This window comes from Helobdella robusta (genome assembly GCF_000326865.2).
Source record: "Helobdella robusta unplaced genomic scaffold HELROscaffold_10, whole genome shotgun sequence".
Classification (NCBI taxonomy): Eukaryota; Metazoa; Annelida; class Clitellata; order Rhynchobdellida; family Glossiphoniidae; genus Helobdella; species Helobdella robusta.
In genome coordinates this window covers 4354132-4363583 of record NW_008703571.1, presented here as the reverse complement: position 1 = coordinate 4363583, position 9452 = coordinate 4354132, and the positions used below count along the sequence as shown (strand labels likewise).

General features: G+C 30.8%; 1 protein-coding gene across 1 annotated transcript; it reads left to right on the top strand.

The window, feature by feature from the left end:
- Positions 1 to 3780: 3780 nt before the first annotated feature.
- HELRODRAFT_166943 (hypothetical protein) lies at positions 3781 to 8521 on the top strand (the record flags this gene model as incomplete). Its single annotated transcript, XM_009012106.1, has 8 exons — positions 3781 to 3803; positions 4288 to 4402; positions 4664 to 4712; positions 4870 to 5142; positions 5806 to 5959; positions 6275 to 6383; positions 7994 to 8149; positions 8210 to 8521. 8 exons carry the CDS (start codon positions 3781 to 3783, stop codon positions 8519 to 8521), a joined length of 1191 nt encoding a protein of 396 aa, XP_009010354.1.
- Positions 8522 to 9452: the final 931 nt, after the last annotated feature.

Genomic DNA, 9452 nt, shown 5'->3' with positions numbered 1-9452 from the left:
AATATGAGCGATTCAGAAATAATTTTACATCATTTAAACGAAAGGAAGAAAAAATTTACTTTAGTCAAAGATTTAATGATGCAAAAAGCTGTTCAAAGAAAAAGTGGAGATAATAATGGTATAATGAATAAAAATCAACAGTTGAATGATATCAATAAAATAAAAGTCAACAATAACAACATAATCGATAATGCAGAAGAAATGTGTAACTGTTTCAATGAATATTTTATTAAAATTACTGAAAATTTGCTTGAAAATCAAACAGTTAATGAATCTTCAAAAATAAACAACTACATTTGTAAATCCATATACATTAACTCCACTGATGAACTTGAGGTATTAACAGTCGTCAAGAATCTTAGCAATAAAAAAAGCACCTCTGATGACTCATTAAGTAATTATCTCTTAAAACAAATCATCTCAGAAATTGTACATCCAATAACACATATATTCAATTTGTCCATCAGTCAAGGAATATTCCCAAAATGCTTCAAAACATCCAAGATAATACCTATTCATAAAAAAGGATCCAAGATGGAAATGAACAATTACAGACCAATATCCTTTCTCTCACCTATTTCTAAAGTACTGGAAAAAATTATATTTATCAGAATAACTTCATTCTTGAATATTAATAATTTATTAAATAAAAATCAATATGGATATAGAGCACAACATTCAACTGAACTAGCTGTACTACATTTAGTACAAAACATATTAAATAATCTGAATAAAAAAATCCTAACCATAGGTGTTTTCATAGACCTGTCCAAGGCATTTGATGTTATTAATCATGAGATATTAATAAAGAAATTATACTCCTATGGAATAAGAGGAATAGCACATACATGGTTCATAAGCTATCTGCAAAACAGAAATCAGTATGTGTCGATAAAAAATAAATCTTCAAATAAATTAAATGTAACTTCAGGAGTCTCGCAAGGATCAATCTTAGGCCCACTTCTATTTATAATTTTTATGAATGATTTTCATCTGGCTACTGATGCTCATCATCTTCTGTATGCAAATGATACTAACATTTTCTTCCCAACTAGCAATCCATCAAACGATGTAGAGATAATTTATAAAAGTTTAGATGATGTTTCAAATTGGTTCATCAATAATAAACTAATTGTAAATTTTTCTAAATGCAACTACATTCTATTCGGTCTAAAAAGATTGACTAACGCAATACCTAATTTAGATATAAAAATGAATAACCATAGCATCCCGCGTACATCCAGCACAAAATTTCTCGGAGTGATAATCAAGGACAACCTCTCGTGGGATATGCATATAGACTCGTTATCGAAAAAAATTAATAAAACCATAGGCGTAATTAATAAAATTAAAGTAAGATTGAATAAACCAATAATTATAGATTTGTATTATTCATTAATCTATCCACTTCTAATATACTGCAACATCATCTGGGGAAACAGCCCTGAAGTTCACTTGAAGCAAATTACCAGATGTCAAAATCGTTTCATCAAAATTCTATTAAATCTACATCCATATAGTCATGTCAGCTGTTATTATCCTGAACTGAAAATTTTAAACATAAAAAATTTGTATAATTATCATGTTTCTATCTTTGTGTTCAAGTTCCTACATTATCAACTACCAACATCTTTTAATGACTTCTTCGAATTCGGAAATGCTGTGCAGTCAAAGTTCACTCGACATTCTCCTCTGCTCTATACACCACCTGCAAGAATAACACTGCTTGGTGGAAGTTTAAAACATACCGGTCCCGGAATCTGGGAGAAACTTCCTGTTGATATAAAGACTACAAATTCCTTGCATTTGTTTAAAAACAAAATAAAGAAATATTTATTGAAAAAAAGTACAATTTTTATTTAATTAGAATCATGTAAATTGTGCATTATGTTAATTTTGTCATGAATTATAAATTTACTTAAAAATTGTGTTAGAATTTACTTAAAATTTACTTAAAATTACTTAAAATTTGTGAACGGTGGCCTGCGACACAAGAATTTTGTTTTCTTTTAGCTTTGGTCTCCTAATCATTACCTAATTATTATTAATTTGGATTGATTGAATAAAATTTGATTTGATTAGATTTGATTTGATTTGAATATACGATTACCATCGACTCTGGAGCAGCAAAATCAATTTCGAGACCTGATTTGGTACCCAGCCTATAATAAGATTGCATCAATGATCATCTTTCGAACGCTACAATAATGTCTGTAACTTGGCAATTTGGTATCTGAAAGTTCATTCCTAATTGTGAACATCACTGACAAGTGCCTAATAGGTGTAGATTTTTTGACAGTTATGGATTCAAAATTGACTTGCAAAGACGCGTTTTTCTTAGATGGAAAAATATGGATGTGGTAATGGGGGCCAGCTAAGTGAAAATGACCGATAGCGATACTCGAATACCTTAGACATCTGAAAACGTATGGGCTAAACTGAACTGGGGACCACCAGTTCTACTTGGATGAACTAACAGAAACTTTGAATTTTCATGACGTTGTCATGGTATAAAGTTTTATAACAAGCATCAAAAATGCTCTATGGTTGAAATCTAATTCACCATTATGAACTTGTTTCTATTACAATAGTCTTCTAAAGTTTACGAAAATTCTGCAACATATGATTGTTAGAAAGCCGAATCTATGTTGGCAGTGTTCAACCGACAACAACAACTTAGGAAAAATGAACCCTGTTACTCATCGAATGAATGCTAATTATGATACTCAGAGGCAAAACTGACGAAATTTTCAAGGAAATGCATGATGGACCCTTAGGAGGACACCTATGGGGGAATAAGACACTAGATAAATTTTCCTGACTCCATTTTGGAGAAAAATGGTGCCGAAGATATATCACGTGCAAAGCAGTAAAATAATTCAAAAGCACAATGTAAGTTTGAAATGTAAGCGTGCTCTTCGAGAGCTTACATTACCCCCAATTCATTATCGACTTGCGTTATTATGCATTTGTGTATTAACATTTCTATTGGCTGTTATAATTAGTAAACCAATCTATTTTTGTAGCTATTAACAATTGCTATCTTGTTGTGCAACTATCAGGTCTATCTAACAACTTTACCAATTATCTTAAGTTTATTGACCAGCACTTGTTGTTTCTCATTGCGTATCGAAGTGCGTACCCTACAACTACCGAAGAGACTATCTAAAACTCCTTTTTGAAAAACACTGAGGACTTATATATGAAATGCTGCCAGAAACTCCCAGCCAGTACACTTAAAATATAAGGAAAAGCATAGAGGCGACCAAAACTGAGTGGAACTTGAAAGGAAGCGGAGCGGTACTGGATTCAACGTCAACGACCTAGTGTAGAGAAGTTGTTATACCGACCGATAAAGTTGTATGAATATTTTCATTTCCAGCAATTTAAGCGACAGCTTTTGATGTTCTTTTTGTGCTCTCTGAATTTTGATCTCCTTGTTCACTTTTCTTGTTTGTATGTCAAAAATTTTCAAAAACTTCTATTGATAACTTTCTACTACCACTTTGAGCACTGAAAATTTTATTCTCAAATTCAAATCAGATGGAATATGTGCAACTGAAAGGTAAATAATTAAAAGCAATTTGGATTTTCAATCCCCAATTGAATTGTGAGCACAATAACAGATAACTGAACAAAAATTAAAACAGTTTATTAAATTATTAAACATTGCCATTTTATTCATCTTTCGGATATAAATGCGATCAATATGAAATAAATTTTAAAAATATTAATCAAATATCAATAACTTTAGGCGAGTGTGCATGAGACAAAAACAAAATGAAAGAGGAAAAAGAAGTATGGTAAGATGGTTACAATTACAAAGATAATAATTACACTACCAAAGATTTATTAAGTCGAGTAAAATTTTAAGCAAAAAAATTAAACATAATTTTTTTAATTTTGAAAAGTACCGGTTTGGTATCGCGGTTTTTCGGTTCCGGTTCCTAATTTGGATACAACCTGGGTAATCAGAAACAGTTTTAAAAGTACAAACGGTGCTGTACCTTGTGTTGGGTTCCGGTAGCAACCGGAACTGCTGCGATTCCGGTAGCAACCGGAACTGCTGCGGTTCCGGTACTTGTACCTAGAAACAGTACATCGCTACTCTTAACACTATATTTATTATAAAATGGTAGGAAGAAAATGCATTCAGTTAAAATTTCGAACATCGTCAAATGAGGAAAATCTGAACCATAAATGCTTTAATAATTTAAACAATTTTATTAATTTTCTTTTTTTGCCGATGTCTTAATGTCAATGTGAATATCATACGATATCGTCTAGGGGAAACGATGACGTTGATTTCAAAAACACTGTCGATCGTGTTCTTGTGAACCATTTCACCGAAACTGCTGGCAACATCAACAATAATCCATCTTTAACCAGTGATGCCACGACGGTAATTGACGAAAATAATTTTTATATTTTTTCACATTTTATCACATGCATTGCTTAATGGTGTCAGTTTTATAAATCATTTAAAATCTTGTTTCAACCATTGTTATAAAAGTTTACTGAGACGTGTTCTTATAAAATTTGAATGTTTAAATTGAGAACATCTGATGACGGTTTTACAACATTTAAAGCTAAAATCAAATGTACGTGCATATATAATTTTTTTATTAATTTAATTACTTGGACCTTGAACAAATTTATTTAGGCCAACAATTTTAATGTAAAATCACCGGTCTACAAGAAACTTAAAAGATGTTAGTTACAAATTGTTTGTCCTTATCTTTGTTCACATTATAACAATTTTTTAAAATTTAAAAATGTAAAACTAAAAAACATAAAAATACTTTATTTATAAGATGGTTTTTGCCAAAAAATCACTAATTTTTTCATAGATTTGAATAATTATAACAGGTACTTATATGGATGCCAAGCCAGTTTGCAAAGATAAATGCAATTCATGTGATTGCAGAATACTTCAGCCTATGAACCCCTTAGAAAAATGTTGCGGTGAAGATTGTCTCAATAGACAATCATTTGATGAGTGCACGCCATCGACATGTTCGACTGGTGACAAATGTACAAATCGGCCTATGCAAAAAAGATTGTGGAAGATTAACAGTTTATCCAAGTTTCTTACAGAAAATATGGGTTATGGAGTTCGGACTACTGAAAAATTAACATCAGGTTATATGTGTTTATTGATATAATTTTATTAAGAATGCGACCGTTCCGGTTTCGTACCGGAATCTCGGGATTCCAGTAAGATTTTAAGATTTGGGTTTGCCGAAAATTACGATATAGATTCATTAAAAACGAACCCGTGTTAAACGAACGACTACGTTTTTCGGAATAGATTAAAAAGCCAGAATCATAAAAATAACTCGGTTATAATGATAACGACGATACTTGCGTGGTAAAACGATAACATCGTCCGATGGTTTTTAATGAATAATAATAATAAATATTCAATTATTATTCGCCACGGTCCATTGTTTCTGATTTATCTATGAATTTCTAATCTATGGTTGACAATTAGAATTTGATTGTAATCGTTTTCAAAAACTAAAAAATATGCTTAAAATTTTTATAAAAATTTCAAATTTCCTTTTATTGTCTTTTGAGTGACAAATTTTTCAGGTCTTAAAATTTTTATAACACTCAAATTCATAATTCATTAATTATTCATTAATTGCTAGAAATGAGTTTCAACTAATCTATTTCTCACAACATTTACACATGCTGAAAGTTATTTATGCTATGACAATTTTCGGGTATAAAAAAATTATAGTACTATATAGCTTTCGTTCAAAAATGCATAAACAACTTGCTACATTTTTTTTAAATTAGGTCAGTTTATTATTGAATACTGTGGTGAAGTGGTGAGTGAGGATGAGTTCCGACGTCGAATGACTGAAAATTACAGCAAGGAATTACATCATTATTGTTTGAATTTGGGTGGAGGCTTTGTCATTGATGGCTACAGGACAGGCAACATCAGCAGGTTCATCAACCATTCATGTCAACCTAACTGTGACATGCAAAAATGGTTAGGTGATCTAAAATTTACTGGGACGATTTTTTAATTATATTGTGATGATTTTTGAGACGAGTGTGCTCTGTTTCGTTCGGTAATTTTAACTCATTTATTTGCTGCTTGAATTTTAGCAACATTTATTTTAAAAGTTAATAAAATATTTATATATTCGATTGCTTAACATGGGCTGATGTGATAAATATATAAAACTAATGATGATATTTTTAAGCTTCTGTATGCAAATCAGTTTAAGATAGAATGGCTTTTGGTAATACATTTAAGGAATGTGAACGGCATATACAGAATAGGGCTGTTTGCTCTGACAGATATTTCAGAAGGTGCCGAGTTAACATATGATTACAATTTTCATTCATACAACATCCTCTCACAAGTAATTATTTTTACGTAATTGTATTTATTACTATTTTTATTTTTTTATTTTATTATTTTTGTTATTATCATTACAATCGGCTTTTTAAACTCCAATCACGGAGTTTTTAATGCACCAAAGTAAAACCAAAATCATAACTTGGGATAAATTTATTAAATACGAGACTAAATATTTTGGATTGGATTTTTTTTAATTATATCAGTCTCAGTAACTTTGGTAACCCCCGACCACCAAATGTTGATACACACCACACACACAAACACACACGCACACATATATGTCACTCAACATTAAACGACTACATTTGCTGGCTCTTTTCCAAGGCCTCAATTTCAGTTTTGAAGGAACCATCCGGTTTTGGCCGGGACTTGCCCCCTTACAAATGTTCATTTTTGGGTCGGGAAATACAGGCTGTGCGAAAGAGCTTTTGCGCCCTGCTTGCCAGTCGGTTAATTCAGTACTACCAACCGCTGACAAATCTTCTTCAGACATGTTTTGTAGGTTAAACACGACAAACAAAAGCTAATTGAAATAAATTTATTAATAAACAAGAAAAAAAATAAACTTGCGATATTCTGTAAATTAAACGTTTTCAAAATTTTTTCCAACTAAATAATAGCCTAAACTGAATATTCCAAATTTGATGAATAAATAAAAAAATCAATTTGCAACAGCAACAGAACAAATAAACGAAATCCAAACAAAAACCGCAGAACAATGTTCGAATTATCACCAATTACCAAATAAAAAAAAAACGCAGAAACCGAACGGCAAAAAAACACGCAAGAACCGAACCAACCTAGAACCATTGTCCAAAACACTTGAATACTAACCAAACTGAGAAACCATTCATTCTCAAACATACTAACTATACTCGCGCAATGCCATACCAACATTCACGCAAGACCAAATCACACAACATTCTATCAGCATGCAGACAAGACCAATGCATACAACAAGCGCGCCAAACAAACCAACACTCGCACATAAACCATTCACTTTATATGCGCGCCAAAAAAAACTTCACACCCAACTGAGACACAGTCACAACAATAGCCATGAAATAAATTTTAAAAACAAATCAAATTTAAAACGGAAAAGGTAAAAGTTGCCGCAAGATTGTCAACTAGAAAAAAAAACTAAAAACCTAGATTGGATATAGGCATCCCGTGTGACGCACTCATCCAAACTATGTACAGGCACAGATTTACATGCTTATACACGCATATAGATATCTATAACCGTATTGTGTGGTTTTTTCTTAAGTTTACTGATGCAATTTTTTTAAAATTAATTAGCATAAGTTTATTTTTTTAAGATTTTTAGTTTACCTTTTTGCAGCACAATTAAATTATGTATGATTTTTCTGAAACTAGTCTCAGTTTGTTACTATTTTTTTCATTTTTGTGATCGAATTTACTTTTGACAGAGCATTCATTCTGCGATCAATAGAAAGCAGATCATTTCATTAATAGTATCAGTAACTAATATCCAGTTGTTATCTTTTTATTAGCATTTTATATTGTATCGATGACGTTTCATCTATCAGATAATGAAATAAAGCAAACGAAATGAATTGATGATACCATTGACTATGATATTAAACACAGCAAGTTTGTAGATGTGGTGCACCAAACTGCCGAGGCGTCATGGGAGGAAAAAGTCAAAAGTTGAACAAGTTCATCGTTGGTGGTATCAGAAATGAAATCAGTAATGGCAGTTATGGCAAGAAAGGAGTAAAGAAAAAACGGGCTGGATATTTGAAGGTGAGTTTTAATAGTTTTGAAAGTCATTATTGAAATTCATAAGTTAAATAATAATTTCAGAAGCCATCATTAAAAGTTTTTCCCACTTCATTTTTGTTCTCATCTGGCTCAGTAGAAAGTATCATAAACAAAATATTACCGTCCGATGATAAGCTGATTGTCCAGAGAAACAGACTGCTTTTGGTGAGAAATCTCTACAAATGCATTCCCAAAAAACTTAAACGAAATGCCAAAAATTGCACTTCATCAAAATATTTGAATTGCAAAAATGACTACAATAATCGCGGCCATTGTTGGAAATCTAGAAATCATAAACTGAATGAACATTATGGAAAATTTCTTTCTAGCCTTCCTGGTAGCTATTTTATTTGAAATTTATTTTTTGAACTTTTTAAAATTCATTGCGTAGTCGCACAGGATACAATATTCTAAACAAAATCAACGTTATAAATACTTTTGAAGAATGTTTTTTAATTAATTTTAGTTTGGGTATTTACATAGACTAATTAAACATTAAGTGGCTGGCTATCAGTTTCCATGCAATAAAATTGGGTTTAATTTCATTTAAAAATTTTAACACCAATTTACCAAATTTTTATTTTAGTTATTATTGTTTGCTTTTAAAAAGGGTTTGAAGATATGTTCAATTTGAAAGAGAAGCTTAAAAAGTATATTTTACTTTATTATTTTTAATTTAATTTTAATTATATATATATATATATATATATATATATATATTAAAAATTAAATATATATATATATGCCAAAAATTGCACTTTTGTAATTGAATATATATATTTATTTATTTAGAAACATTTGTATAGCGCAAATTAATAATTTCAAAAGCGCTATCAAAAATAAAATAACAAAATAACTGTGCATGATTGATATAAATCAAAATATTCAAATTCATTGTTTTTCCACAGAAAATAAGTATGTTTTTAATTCCCTTTTAAATGTCACAAAGTTAATTCCAGATCTTCTTAATGAAACTGGTAGGTCATTCCAGACTGTCGGACCTGCGACCGCAATATCTCTCGCACCTATTCGTAGATGCCTAGCTGGGACCGCCAAAAGATTCATATTATCTGATCTTAGATGAAAACAAGTTGTAGATGCCTTCATGGAAAATTTATCTGAGATGTAAGCCGGTGACATTCCATTCAAGGATTTAAACACAATCACTGCAATTTTAAAAATTATTCTTTTTTTAATTTTTAACCAGTTAAGCTCATTCAATATTGGAGTTACATGGTCAAATTTCAATTTGCCAGTTACAAGTTTTGCAGCCCTGTTCTGAACC